At 41.0% G+C, this 15,508-nt stretch overlaps 1 protein-coding gene across 2 annotated transcripts in view; it reads left to right on the plus strand.

The window, feature by feature from the left end:
* RAD54L2 (RAD54 like 2) overlaps positions 1 to 15,508 on the plus strand; it is a 796,737-nt gene that overhangs the window by 610,159 nt on the left and 171,070 nt on the right. For both annotated transcript variants that reach the window (XM_078661273.1, XM_078661274.1), the window contains exon 18: positions 9,700 to 9,896. In XM_078661273.1, coding sequence (XP_078517399.1) covers positions 9,700 to 9,896 — 197 coding nt within the window. The remainder of the gene's footprint in view (positions 1 to 9,699; positions 9,897 to 15,508) is intronic.

Here is a 15,508-nt window from a genome sequence, read left to right on the forward strand (position 1 = left end):
ATTTTATTTATGCCAATATTTTATATATTTTTTTTAAAACTGCATTTGCTTTTTTATTGTTTTGTATTTGGTTTTGTTTTTTAAGATTTTGTTTTGTAATTTACTTTGAAAGTTTATATTTTAATGTTAGTTTTTTTTTTATTTTACCGGTTTGTTTTATTGTTTAAAACTTATTTTTAGTAGTGTTATATTTTTCATTTTAATGGTTAAATAATTGTAATTGTTTATAATTTTATATGTGGTGCTTGTTTATTAAATATAAACTTCATTTTTTTTAGTACATTTTTGTAATTTTTATTTAAAAGGTACATATTTGTATATTTGTTAATTTTATCTCATTAATATATTTTTAACATTTTGTGATTTTTAATGATACTGTAATATATATCTACTTATGTAATATTGATATTTTTATATACTGTATTTTTTCTTGATATTTTTTGTTGCTACATTTTTGTTTTCCAATAATTTTGACTTCGATTTTCCATCATAGAAGCATTAACCTGATTATTGAGCCAAACGAGTGGAAACCCTGACTGTTGCACTTTTCCTGCATTCATTACAAACGTCAGTGGCAAACATTATTCTCATGACTCTGCCATATACTAAGCCTATTAGGTCCTCCAACTTCCACTTGACTCTTGAAATCAAATTACTTAGCAGTTTCCAATCAACTGCGAAGGAAGCATGACATCTAAAGTCTTGGCGCAAAAACATTGTCACCTATCTGCATGTTGTATAAAAGTGCACAAGACATGAGTTCTTCCAGTACAGAATGTCATGGTCTCAAATGAAAAATGGTAATCATGTCATGGTTATTCAAGACCAATTGTGCTGTGATTCTGGAGTCAGTCTACGGTATCAGGGCTTAAAATTATCTTTTTTTATTGAGAATTTCAGTCTCGCATAATCTCTGGGGAACATTAATTAGAAAATATCCTGTGTGTCCTTGTGGTGGCTGCATGTGAGCATATGCAAAAATGTCAGTTTTTTTGCATGGAATTAAATTCAGAATGGTTTCATAACTGCTAAAATTGTTCGTAAAATTAATGCAATGTGACAAAACTGCTAACAAATTCCATGAGTTGTTTGCTCTCTTAGCTAAGTTAAACCTCTACCAGTCATTAAATCCACAATCTTCTACAGATTCTCCCATACAGTCTGACAACTGGCAATGTAATATGTTACTGTTTGTTAGGTTCAGCATTGCTGCTGCTACAATACATATAATAGTGTACCTAACAATTTCTAGCTTTAAAGCTCCATTGTTGAAGACGTTGCTGTCTCCCCGGATTACAATGTGTGCCCTGAATGAGAACCTCTTGGTTAATTTTTCATTGTGAAATTGTCAATTACTTTTTTGGGGGACCCCATGCTCATTTCTGTTTTGTACAAGGCTATCGTTTTACCACTTTTGAGTCATATTAATTTCTCTTGGATATACAAATCAGTAACATGGAAACCTATTCAACTCAGCCATAGAAATTACTGTTTAGACTGAAATGTCTGGAATACACATATGTTAGTTATTGCTCAGAAAATGTTTCTGGCAGCATTTTGCCTGCACTTGTTCACAATGTTTTACTCTGTTTTAACATGTAACTACCGAAGAAATTTTTTTCTAAATCAGATTCTACTCTGCATCACCAGGATACATTTTAGCCTATTAGTCAGGTAATAAGCTAGACCGATTACTTCTGAAGACTGGACCAGTGTTATGGGAATGGTCTAAGCAGGATAGCTGCCACTTCACATCCACAAGATAGAAGATCACACCAAGAACTACTGATATTTTCAGTTTGATCCATTTTTAGGTCTCGCCTAGGCAGCGCTTACGCTGTCTATGTGAGACATGCTGTATTCAGGATATGGGCTTAAAAGCTCCACCCATTTTCAGGGACTGCCCCTTGTTACATGTGTTGTTACACAGCACTTGTGAGCACTATTTCTTTCTTTAAGACGGGACACTGGAAACACGTGCTGTTGGTTTACCGAGCTCTGTTGTATACAGGGCTGTAAATCTTGCTCTAATCTTGCCACATTAGCTGTGCATTTGAAGACCGAGGCCTGTTTTGGCTGCAGCTGCCTCCTACTCCCTCCTGCTTTTGAAACCCACGGGCTGGCGTCAGTCCGTGAAGATTACAGAAGACCGTGGTCAATGCACACATGTTCTTTTGTAAACTTAAATGCATGCACATTTTGGGAAGACACTGGATTTGACTGTTTGTGAGTGCATCTAGATGTGGCAGGTAATGTAATGAAGGACAGCAGTGAAAACTTGAATTGCCCAGGATCACATAATGCTCAAGTGGTTATGTTGTTTCCGAGTTAACTTCGACCAAAGAATCCAACACACCGGTCTAGGCCTCCAACGCGGGACTGGCTCCTGGAGAAGGGAGGACCGGACGTGGCTAGCCCCTTGCGTGAGTTCACTTCCTACCTCCTTTTAGCTTTTATTATTTACTTTAAAATATCAGGTTACACCATTGAAGCCAAAGCAGAAAAACATAAGACAAATCAACGACAGTAATATTAATAACAAAAATAACAGCAACAACATATATATAGAGAGACACTCCCGCATACTTTCAGCTGTCAAAGAACTATGTCCAGCCATAACCTTTTTATTTCTGCTATTGTCTTTGTGAAAGTATGGATGCTTAGTGGATTCAAACCCAACAGCAGGCGTCCGGTAAAGGGTGAATGCCTTCCAAGAGAGGCCACGTCCCTGTTAAGGCTGATAAAATAAGTGCCCCAGAGATAAGTTAGCTTTAACACATTTTATTTCAAGCGCCACAATGAACAAGATTGCTGCACGAGCGTATCAAAACAAGCTATTATCAGTACCGCCCCATGGCACTTTTTGGGTTATTGTCATTGGTGCGCTTCATTGTTTTATGGGCAGATGGAAGGCTCAGCATTTCATCTGCCCGAGGTCAACCAATCCAGTTTATTTCGGGTCAAAGCCATAAAGGTTAGAACACAAATAAAATACAATAAATGCTTATTGTTCAGAAGAAAGAAAAAAAAAACCGCCTCACAATAGAAAATTACCATCCGTTTCTTTGATAAAACTTTAGCCAAATGCCCCCATGCTACACAAAAATGGTACATAAATTACTTTTTAGTGCTTCAGTTACACTGGGGAGCTGCGAGCTTATGACCAGCACAGATTTATTACTCAAAGTAGTAAAGATTGAGGATGTTACCACCACTAATTCCTAGGCTAATAACCAAAACAATTGCAAAACGGTTTTAATAAAAAATAGCATAAGGAATTGCCAACCCGCACAAATCCATTTATTTTCACTCAGGCAACAGGGTAGACAGATAGTGCAAAATCTAGCTCAATCTGTCAACCCTACTAGCAGACACTCTCGAGGCCACTCTAACGTGCAGATGTTGGATATTAACAATTTGTACTGCCCGTTAACTGTGGAGACTTCTGAAACTGCTGAAACGCATAATAAAACCTCTTTATTGTAAGGAGCCCGCCTATTAGACTCTTTCGACAGTTAATTTCTTTCGGCATTTCCTCTTTGATGTGCACAACACATACTTTAACCTTACCTTGTTTTTCAATAGCGATGGGGTTTCTGTTGTGTTATGTCTACAGTTTGTAGATCTAAACGTGCAAATGGGTCTCCTCTCTCCGGGAAGTGCAATGTTCACAAAATGATGCCTTAGGAGAAGAGATCCGATTTGCACATTTATATCTGAAAATTAATTTGAAAGCAGATAATTATGTGTCTTTAAATACTGAGTCTTTTTGCTATTTCGCTACAGCTTAAACATAAACATTCCTGGCCATCGGAGGAAAAGGTATATTTTGGAAAGAGTAACAATGCAAGGTAAAACTAGTGTCTAACTCTATTGTGACTTCAATCACATAGTGTGCATAATGAAGTTGTTTGATGAGCTTTGTGCAGAAAATCGCTTCACAACAAATACAGGGTATAAAACACATAGCCGCAGCCCCTGTAGACCCAATTACCGTTTTGGATGTGAAATTTAGAAAATGGTACAATTTTGCAATTTGTTTAAACATGCTGATGTGTCCCTCAAATTTGCAGCTCAAGGACACTGGACAGGAACAGCTGGCTCTGCTAGGCATACAATGTTATGCAACGCATTATATATTGGTGCTCACCTTGTAGGGCCTTGTGTGCGAGAAAAACTTGAAACTTACTCATTTCCTGTAATGGAAGAGAACTTGCTAATTCGCCACTGTCACCAGATCTCGCGATTTCTTTAAAATGGCAAAGTTGCTTTAAATAGGAGATGCGGACTAGTGTCTTAAGCCTAAATTGGGAACCTGGAGATGTGCCATCCAATCGTTCCTTTGCCACGTACCCGGGAACATCGTGTGATGCTGGGCAAATCACTTCATTTTATTTATTTATTTGTAAAGTTTTATATAGCGCTAACGTACCCAAGCGGGTATCATCTCAATGTGCGTGAAATAGTAAAAAGGCGTAAACCAGCGTTGCATTTTGGTGTATAGCCCAGTGCCCAGTTCATAGCCTCCCATCACATCCTAGATTCAGTAATCCAGTTTAACCAGGTCCTGCGCATCATTTCTCTGTTACATACTGCACGGTGTGATCTTTTAGTTGCCCCTGCTACATTATACATTAAACACACATTTATGTAGAATTCATATAAATGCGACATACCATTTCAAATCGATGTTTACGTGTATTAATTGCTTCCAGGGTAAACATTCCAAAATACCTCCTGACTTTCTCTAATGAACTGTTCTTCAGTATGTAATTAGTGCTTTAAATAATTCCACAATTTATTACAAGATGGGCAATAAAGAAGCAGCGCATTTTACATTCAGTGCTAGCTACCGGAAATTTGTTCTGTGTACATTACTGCTTTCTAACTGTAGGGCCCTGTTATAAATAACATAGCTAAAATCTACCCTTGTGAGGCAGTAATAAGTCTAGAGACCCCCTCAGTTTTCCAAACAGGTATATTTACCTTGTTGCTAAGTTTGCGCCATAGAAATCTTTCTACATTCGCATACACATTCCACCATTCCACATAATTACACTCTTAACACACTATGCCACACCACGTAATTCCAATACACTAAATACCACATAATTACATCCACATTTTTCCACTGCACACCATGCTACATAATTCCTTTACACTTACTCCCCACACAATTCTTCCACCAACACGCCCAATCCAACCCACATAATTCCACTCCACACACATCCACTCCAAACCAAAACACATGGGTAAAAGGCATTCCCATTTACAACCCCAATAGCTCTAACTCACAATTGCGAGACCTTTTGCATTGCAAATGCTTGTTTATCTGCTTGTTTGTCAGAAAGGTCTTATGTCCATGAAAAATGGACATCAACGTGCCTTCAATTTAGGTGCAGGTGAATGCCATGCTTTACATGTAAGTAAATGCATCAGGAGAGCCGCAACTTTTTTGTATATTAAGAAGCATAAATTGGTAGGGGTAAGAATTTTACAGGTACTTTACCAGAGCCATGAAGAATTTGCTCCCAGGTTGCACCAAATTTGCCTGGAATTTAAAGTGTGAACTCCATGCCATTTGCCTCTTTAAAGTAATGTAAGTCTTGGTCTACGTAAACTACAGTGGATTCATGCCTAATCGGGCGACTTAACACAATATTAGCTGAGTATTCAACCCCATGGCATTTAAATGCGCTGTTGGCACTGTTTAATAGTAGAACTTTGAAAATACTTTTAATAGTCTGTCATGGGATTACTTGTTTCCCCTCCTAACTCACTTGATGTTTGGCTCCAACTTTATCCTAAACACTTGATTATTATATAATGAACTGATTTGATGGCATCAATGAGAATTTGAGGCACTTGTCTTAAGCCTTCACTCTTTGTTGGAGAATGAGGCAGGGCTGCCCATTGTCACATTTCCTCTTAGCCTTAAACTTTGCACTCCAGTTCAAAAACCGAGACAAGACCAACAAATGACACTGTTTAAGTGGCATGCAACTATTAATGATAACTTATTCCTGTACGCCAATGACCTCTCATTATATCTGAGCAACCCAGGCTCATTACAGCCATCGACAACACAAACTCTATGAATATAGAGAATACTATAAATTATGAGTAAATTGCAACAAAACCAGGCTGTGCCATCTTGGTTGAATAGTTGATGGCCCAACGTTGTCCAGCCAAACAGGCATACAAATAAACACTCACTTTATAAATATCAGTTATTTTAAGTAACTAAAAAACAAAGGATGGCCATATAAGAAAGCATACAGCCCATGCTTGAGCTCATACTCAAATACAGACACCACTAGTCCCCTTACCTGGGTTAATTGACCTAATTAAAATTTTACTCCTCTCCAAACTGTCCAATTTGACTACCAGAAGTGTCCTTGGAAGGATTACCTCTCATTTGTGATCCTTCATTTGTCACGTTGAACTACCCATATTTACCATCGCCAAATACTGTAAGTCCATATCACAATAAAGTTGGTATGGTTGATGTACAATCCTAATATAGAAAAGCACATTTGCTTGTAATTATTTGATATTTGTACCCTCAACAGAACCAGCATAAAGTATAATTATGGGCCTTGGCCGGTAAATCCCGCCCCCCCCCCCCCCCCTCTACACTGTTTATATGATGGATCTCTCTTACTCACCAAGCCCATCTCCCATCAACCAGGGTGATGTTTGAAGCCCGGAAGGCCTCTTTTATACAAATACAATGAGCTAAGAATTCTGGCTAAACCTTTCTATGGCAGGAAACCAATTGCCTTGCGTAGCTGTCTTAAACAGCTTTAGGGAATGGAACTATCCTGTCATTTTCACCCAGGAAAATATTGCTAAATTCAACACAATAAAAGCCTTAAAGATTTAGGTGAGAAATGTGGCCTAGAGAATACCCAGTTCTTCCACTGTCCACAATTGAGACCTGCCATGATACCATCCCTTGGAAATGTGCAAGAAATCCCCGACTTATCTTCTTGAGGCCAAACTCATCGTGTTCAAACTGCAAAAGTGGATGATGAGCTCTTCATTAGATTCACTGGTGTGAAGAAAGGGAGGGCAGTCCAAGAATGCAATTTTTGTGAATATTATCCTTTGTATCTAAAAGTGTTATGACTTGGCCAAAAAATACCCTCCTGTTGACATTAGGGCTCAAACCACTGGTACACAGGCAGCATTAACTGCCCTGGCTTGGACTCTCCCTGTTTTGGATATCTGCTGAGGCTGCATTGTGAGCATCCACCTTTGGAGGGGACATTGCTTTGGTACTGATTCATCACAATGTGAGAATCCAACAGTTAAAATTATACATCAGAACAATAGATAACTTACCTTTGATCATGCGCTTTTCTGGTAGCTACTCTATTTACCCACTGGTTTCTCACCACCCGCTCCTCTAGCTGTTCTGTGAAGTAGAATTTTAGGACTTCCTGAGGTTCCAAGTTACTTTGCACACTTTACTTTTTCTCAATCGGTCATTTTCACTCCACGTTGATGGCCAATTTAAATTAAAATAAACAGGCTTCAGCAAGCAATAGTGGTGCTATATATTGATGTGGCTGAGCAACCAATCTATCGGACTAACCGTTAAATTCCTCTGTTTTCAGTAGGTTACCTGCAACACTGCTCCCGAAGACTCTGCTGTCTGAAAGCGCATATATATATATATATATATATATATATATATATATATATATATAGATAGATAGATAGATAGATAGATAGATAGATAGATAGATAGATAGATAGATAATTTTTGGGAAATCCTGACGTCCCAAAGAGAAAAAAATTACTATTGGCACTGTACACCCTTGAAGAAAACTCCCAGGGGGTCATGGTCATTAGTATGTTGTTTTACTAAAACAAACTCTCATTTTGGGAGTTTGTTTCTGAAAAACAAAAAGGTTTGGTGAGCATCCGCTAGAAACGTGACTGCTCCTCCCTAAAATTGCCTTCACTTCAGCCACCTTGATGACTGCCCCTGTGATGGCACAGAGCTCACTCGAGGGCTGACGGTGGTCGCGCAGTATGGCAAGTGGTAATCCAAAAGGTTGGCGGATGTAATCTCCACCACTACCCTGACGATCGGTGGGCCGCCCGCCAAACAATAAATCAGGGCGTTATTAATTAAACTGCATTATCAAGACATGCTACTAAAAGGAGAGCCAAATAGCCAAGAAAAACACAGGTTAACTAAAATGTACAATTTAAAATGCATGCTATACCAAAGCATGTCTATCATTTTAAGCCAGTTGGCTGTCCAACAACGCTCGTCACCCCATTAAGAGCATGATGTCAGCATCACTTTCAAAAGGTGGCATGGTCAGCTGAACAGAGAGACCAATAAAAAGGATATAGATGTTAACCCCTTCCATGCTGATGACGGCCCCCAACCGTCATGCAACACGGTGGGCGTGTGCTGATGATGGCTGGGGGCCGCATTGAACCCGCCCACTCTTCAGAAGTGCCGCACAGGCGCAGAATCACGGCCGCGCCCAAGGGGTTAATAAAAATAGCTGGTAAAAATAAGTACTTGGCCTTGTACCATGATCAGTGTAAAACAAAGTAGTTCAATCTTACAGCCTAAACTTCCATATGAAGCAAAATAAAATGCTTCCGCTATGCCTGCAGAAAAATATACTCAGCGACTATGACCTCTAGGACCCTGACTCAGTTACAGTGTGACAAAGTTGTTTCAGCATAACATTAGCAGGCGGTCTCTAAAATAAACATTAGCTTCACCTTCACGAGATGTTAAACCCATCCGCAACATGTGGCTTTTGATCGGCCTTCACTTCTAATGAGGTACATGTAGTGCAAGCACCCGCAAGCCTATAAATCACCCTATCAACAAAGGCTGTTTCTTGGACACTCACTCCAGGACATGGGCAAGTAAAACTGGTTTATTTACCAAGTAGTTGGCAAATAAACCAGCTTTCTCTCCACTGATCCTAGTAATGTTTTTGCCTATCTGTCGAGTGCGGGGAGTATAGTGACTGGACATCATTAACATGATAGTAAATTAGCTTCCAGACCTAAAAACTACTGAAGAAAGCTACCCCTCTATTAGACTGTAAGTAAACGATATACATGTCAGCGGTCTAACAACATCACCCCAAGAGATACTGCTAGCAGCATTGCTGCTGAAACTCTTTTCCACTAATCTCCTAAACTACTTCTGGTAGCACACACGATTGATCTTCAGAGTAAGTGTAATAATACCTGGCCGACTTACAGTGCATTCACTGTACTGTTGTAATAAATGAAGGAAATAGCAGAAAAATAAACTAGTCTCCGCTTTAAATCACACATCTGCTGATGGCTTTCTTCCCACTTCATCAGGGTAGGTGAAGTAGTAAATACATCACTCATCAAAGACACAAATAGCCCTGTCTGTCCCAGGCCCAATTTAATGCAGCTGCTGGGGGCGTCCTGAATAAGATAGAGATTTCTACGTTTATATCTGCATGATGGTGTACTGCCCTTTCCTTGGCCAATGTTGCTTGTAGAAGTGGCACGTGTAAGGCAAAGTGCAGAGGGTAAAAAGATGGAGAAAATATATAGCTGCAATCTCCAGCAAGATAGTGCTTCTTTCAGAGGTGTCCTTATGCTGTGGCTTCAGGGGATTGGCTCAGGCCCAGGAAAAAAGTATTGTGTGACACCCTGGTTTTTATTTTTTTACAGGAGCCTTTCCAACACGAGTCGCTACTGCTTGACCGTAAGGAACACAAGCTGACGAGGGCAGAGAAGAAAGCTGCAAAACGAAGCTACGAGGAGGAGAAGCGTGCATCTGTCCCATACACACGACCTTCTTATGCCCAGTACTACCCAGCTTTGGATCAGCATCTAACCAACATCCCTGCATTCAGTCAGAGAAATTGGTGAGTTTTGTGAGGTGCCCTTGAGAGGGAATCATTTTCTTCAGCCACATGAATGAGCAAGAGCCATGGGTGGTCATTGTAAGGCAGAGGGACCTCCTCGACTTCATCCATATAAAAAGATTAATAAAATCAGAGATTAACTGTAGTGAGCAGGTGACCCTTGATTTCAGCCCCATGAACTTCTAGACATAGATGCAGGTATGTCTGACTTTAGTGACTAAAATCAGGTACACGTCTGTGTGCTACAAGATGTTATCAGCCAAAGATGCTGCTAAGTGGTCGTTGATGTTCCGCCTAGTACAGACCTTTTTATTACAGTCTACTGTTGTGGGTACTAATAGTGCATACCTGTATACTTGCATACAAAGATGCAGCATAATAATATTATGTCTCCCATTAAGGGTATGCATCTTTCTATTACTCTAAGCTCATAATCAGGTCTGATGTTACTGCAATGCTGTTTTCCTGTATGAGCCAAGGTTTTTTTTAATTAAAGGTACATTTACTGGCCACCATATTTACCCTAAAGAATTGTCATGCTTGATGTCTGGATTTCATATTCTCTCCAGTACCATATCCTTGAAAGTCAGGATAGCGATGTGATCAATGCCCTTCATTCTCTTTACTCCTAAAGTCTCAAAGTTCTTAAACGCTGCTTTCCAATTGACCTCTTTCACGTTTTTATTTTGTTGCAATAATTGTTGATTAAAGTTTTTAAGAATTACAAATCATAACATGAATGAAATTTAGCAGTATATAAAATAACAAAACCACAGGTACTTTTATAACGTATTCTCAAAATACAAGCATCATAGGTCTAAGTGTATTTGCTCACACAAATGGATGTAGTAATCTATCTTTACATGCAATCTGATCAAATCTAAGATAATAGTTGAAAGTAGCCTAGGATTCTTTACATGAAAGAAAATAGAAAAGTCTTATTTGAGCCAAACCCCATATATCAGTGCTTTTATTTTGTTTACCCTCATGTGGGCCAGTAGAAAATGTAAATATAGTGGCTACAGCATTGTCTATATTTACCCTTTGTGGTCATGGGTGGCGGTAGCTAAAGCAAGTTCAATAAGAAAGCTGTACTACAGACCATGTTCCTTATCAGAGTGTAAGAAAGGGTTCCCCATACCATTTCTTAATAAGCTATTTGTTCATTAAATATATAATTAATCACTCATAGTTCACCCCCCCCCACACTTATGTTCTGCAGAATGGCTAAACAAGTCAACACCTTTGTGGTTCCTTTGATGGCTGACAGGGTTGACCAAATGCCCCTCCAACTGTGACGGATCCCCTTGCAGCCCTCGAGGAGGTGTACAATGTTGCACACTGTTTATGTACAGAACTTTTGCCACTGGAGTCAAGCAAGCCCTGCTGAAGACGGCTGTAATGCCAGAAACCGGTCCTGGGAAGCTTGATTCCGGTCCAGGGAAGACATGGCTTGGCTGTTCAGGCTGGACTGTTCCCATGAGGCACAGGGTCAGACTGATTTGCATATGGCCATGTCTGAACTGGGGTGGCGGAGTGAGCTAAAGAACGGGGATGGATTAAACCCAGATCAGTTGACTGGGGGTTAGTGTTTGTATTGTCAACGCTCCGTCCATCATCACCTTTGGTTTTTCTTTGTTCGCCCTAAGTTGGCAGGGTATGCTCAGACGTGAGTCCCTTGCTCACTTTGCCACTGGAGTCAAGCGAAGACGGCTGTAATGCCAGAAACCGGTCGTGGGAAGCTTGATTCCGGTCCAGGGAAGACATGGCTTGGCAGTTCGGGCTGGACTGTTCCCATGAGGCACAGGGTCAGACTGATTTGCATATGGCCATGTCTGAACTGGGGTGGCGGGGTGAGCTAAAGAACGGTGATGGATTAAACCCAGATCAGTTGACTGGGGGTGAGTGTTTGTATTGTCAACGCTCCGTCCATCATCACCTTTGGTTTTTCTATGTACAGACCCTGCCATCTGAATGTGCAAGTGTTCTCATTTTGTGTACACTGATCATTTTATAAAACCAATTATGGAAGATATTATTGTTGGAAAATGTAAGTCTCAACTCCCTCAAACGTCGTTCATACGGCTCTTGAAGCAATGACCATTCATTCATCAGATAATTCAGTGCATAGTATAGCGTGCCAAGTATGCTTCCCCGCCAGTAAGGTAGAGGTAGAAGTAGAAATTATATGGTCAGTGATTAAGCTGTACAAGCCGAGAGCACCTCTTTACAGCTCCCAAAGCTTTCAAAGTCCTCAGCATTGATTTTAATACTCTTTCGAAATGTACTCAGTCTGGCGCGCAAGATTTATTCGGCTCCACTGTCATAAGTGTTTAGAAGTAAGATGATATTCATTTTCAATGTCTTGATTGACTCAAGCTTGCCCATATTATTAAAATGTTATACTTGAGAGATTCTTCCATAGTGACCAGTGAACTGGGACACCACCCACCTGCAGACCCTGTTATACCAGAGTGAGGCAGATTTATGTACCCGCAGATCAATCTTGAGTAGTCAGTGTGCATTTTTCCAGATGCGTTGTAAGGGAAGCACCATTGGGTTATCACTAAAAGAACAATTGGGTCAGTGTTTGTATAAAGCATCTAGAGTGCTGTCTCCACCCCGAAAATTACATTCCATGATCACCAAAGTGGAGGCTCAAGTGTACTTGTGTTAAAGTAAATTAGCTGACACAGCTGGTTGGCCAACTAATGTGATAGTATTTTTTAGCAAAATGTAACCCATCCTATTCCATATGCGGATATAATTTCAACATTTTAAGTTATAGTCTCATGTTTCCCAAAAGGAAGCCTTTCATAACTGTTTCAATTTGTTGTAAAAACATCTTCTGACCAGCACAGTTACATTTCCAGGACATAATTAAATTGCCGGCCACCACCATCTTAACACTCTGAGCCCTTTCTCATAATGAAAGAAAGAGCTGGTTGGAAATCTCATTGTGTTTGACTAAGTAATGGGAGAATATTGTCCTCCGCTAAATTTTCTAGTCCCTCAGAAAGGATACCACGGTACCAAAACTGTTTGGGACCCAGTTTGCTAGGAAACCAGCTGTATTGTCACGAGTTGTACTCTGAAACAACAGCACTACCTCACAATTGTTTAAATTTATTTGATACTCTGAAAATCAAGAAAAAGTCTTCTGTCACTGACGGTTGGTGGAGAAGAGTCCGGTCCAAAAAGGTCATCAACATGGCAATAAAAGAAATTCAAGGCCTTGAGGAGACCTGCCCTGAATGGAATGCCTTTTACTACAGGTGTTGGCCTAACAGCCAATGCTAAAGGTTTAAATGCGAGGAGGAATAAGAGTTGGGGCAGGGTGGAACCCTCCCTAGTTCCCCTTATGATATGTATAAAATGAGACAGAAATCGCCCACAGTTAATATGGGCAGAATGTGAGATATTTGATAGAAACTCTTTGTCCAAGAACAAATCTCTCAGTGATCTGAAAGATAATGATGATACACTTCTAGCCGCAGATTCCTTACCTTTGAATTTCCCCAGGCGTCAGACTGGATCAGGAAAAATGTTTGTGAGCAGTACCCCAGTGCGCTTGAAAGTGGTGTCGGTCGGATCTGCGCTGCGTTGTTCGCACCAGAAGTGACATCTGAGTCATCTATGTAGGCACCGTCTTGGCGTGCTGATGTGTGTTAATCATTTCCACACCAGCCAGCACTGATCCGAGAGAAAAGCTACCCCTCTGTCCTTTTTTAACAGGATTTTTGTGACATTTTGTCAACTTTTATTTATTTTTTTTATTTATTTTTTTAAAACCTTTATTGTATGTTTTAGCTTTACACAGCTTTTGGCCTACAACCCGTGGGGCTGGCCGCAATCACTTTCTGGTAGTATCAATGCGACAGGGCAAAGCTTAAAATTCAATGTAATGCACTTGCAGTCTCAATTACAAATTAGATCAAAAGAAGGTACCTTGTTCGCGATAGACCGCTGATCAATATAGGTTTTTGATTTTCTATTTTTGAACAAAAACAACAACAAAGAACAAAAGGAAATCACATTGCGGTCGTCTAATCTTGGTTATTTTTCGCATTAGCTATGTCAAGAAGCGCTCCCTCAGTGCACACCCATACCAATTCCCTCGCAGACTGCTTCAAAACGGGATGTGAGGAGAAATGGGTGTTCCCGAATGTAGCCTTCTAGGTGTCGCTCCCTTCAGGCCCTCCCACTTCTTCCATCTGAGTCCTAGGTCTACCCCAGAACCCGTGGCCTCCCTTCCCTATGGGACTCCGTGGAGTCCGCTACTCCTCTTCCCCTTCCTCATGCGATGTTGTTTGATCGTCTTCCAGTAAGGGCTCACAGATTTCCCCTCTATACTCATTCCATGGGGTCCAGATTTTATTCCATTTCCCCGGACAGGCCCGGCCAGAGTATACCGCCCTTTCTGTCACCATCACTCTATCCATGTTTAAGCACCATTGTGCCTTCGTTGGTACTTCTGCCGCCCCCCAGCGCTGCGCAATATCTCTCTTAGCTATTAACATACCTAAGGTAACCCAGAGTCGACCGTGCCTGGACAGATCGTTGGGGTCCCATATATTGAGCAGACATTTTCGTTGCTCGGGAATCAGGGAGGTCTCTAATGTCTGTGACACAGTACGCAGTATTTGCCTCCAGTATTCCTGGATACGTGGGCAATCCCATAATGTGTGGAAGAATGTGCCCTCCTCCCCACACCCACGAAGGCAGTAAGGATGTTGTGCTCTGTGAATGCGGTGTAGTGTCGTTCTTGTGTAGGTACACCCTATGCAGGACTTTTAGCTGTATGAGTCTTAGTCTTGCGGAGATACCAACTTCTTTTGGTGACGCCATCGCCTCATTCCATTTGTGTTCATCCATAGCATTTATGTCACCTTCCCATTTTTCCTTCAATAGAGTCATTGGATCAGGTAAGTTGTTAAGTAGTTTGCGGAATGTAAGTGATGTCGCACGTTCAATCATGAAATCTGTGAGGAGGCGATCTTCAAGCGGGGAGAATTCCGGTACTTCCATTTCAGGGGGGATGGCAGCGAGCAGTGCGTGCCTTATCTGAACATATCGGTACGACTCCCTCACTCCCAGGTCGTATAGTTCTCTCAATCGGTCAAATGGAACCACCTCTCCCCGCTCCCACAGGTCACCTACCGTGGATATCCCTATAGCATCCAAATGTGAGAAGCCTCTACTGTTCCTCAAGTTTCCTAGGGCTCGGGAGTCCCACAATGGTGTAAGCTTTGTTATTTTCCCTTTCCAGCCCAGCGCCGCTGTCGCTGCGTGCCATAGCGCTGCAGTAAGTCTAGTGGGACCCTCCAATTTGCGCACCTTTCTCTGGTCGTACAGCGGGGCCAACAAGCTATTTGTGCCGACTTGTGCCCTATCAGCCCGGAATGCCGGGTCGTTTTGCGGAGCATGTATCCATTGGTTAATGGGTTTCAGTTGTGCTGCCCAATAGTAGAATTTTAGATTAGGCAACGCTATTCCTCCGTCAAACCATCCCCTATGTAGTTTGGCCTGTGCAATGCGTGCCGGGAGGTTTCCCCACAGAAGATTTGACACCAATGCCGCTACCTTCTTGAAGTAGCCTGGCACCACCGGAT

Source organism: Lissotriton helveticus, chromosome 9 (genome assembly GCF_964261635.1).
Source record: "Lissotriton helveticus chromosome 9, aLisHel1.1, whole genome shotgun sequence".
Classification (NCBI taxonomy): domain Eukaryota; kingdom Metazoa; phylum Chordata; class Amphibia; order Caudata; family Salamandridae; genus Lissotriton; species Lissotriton helveticus.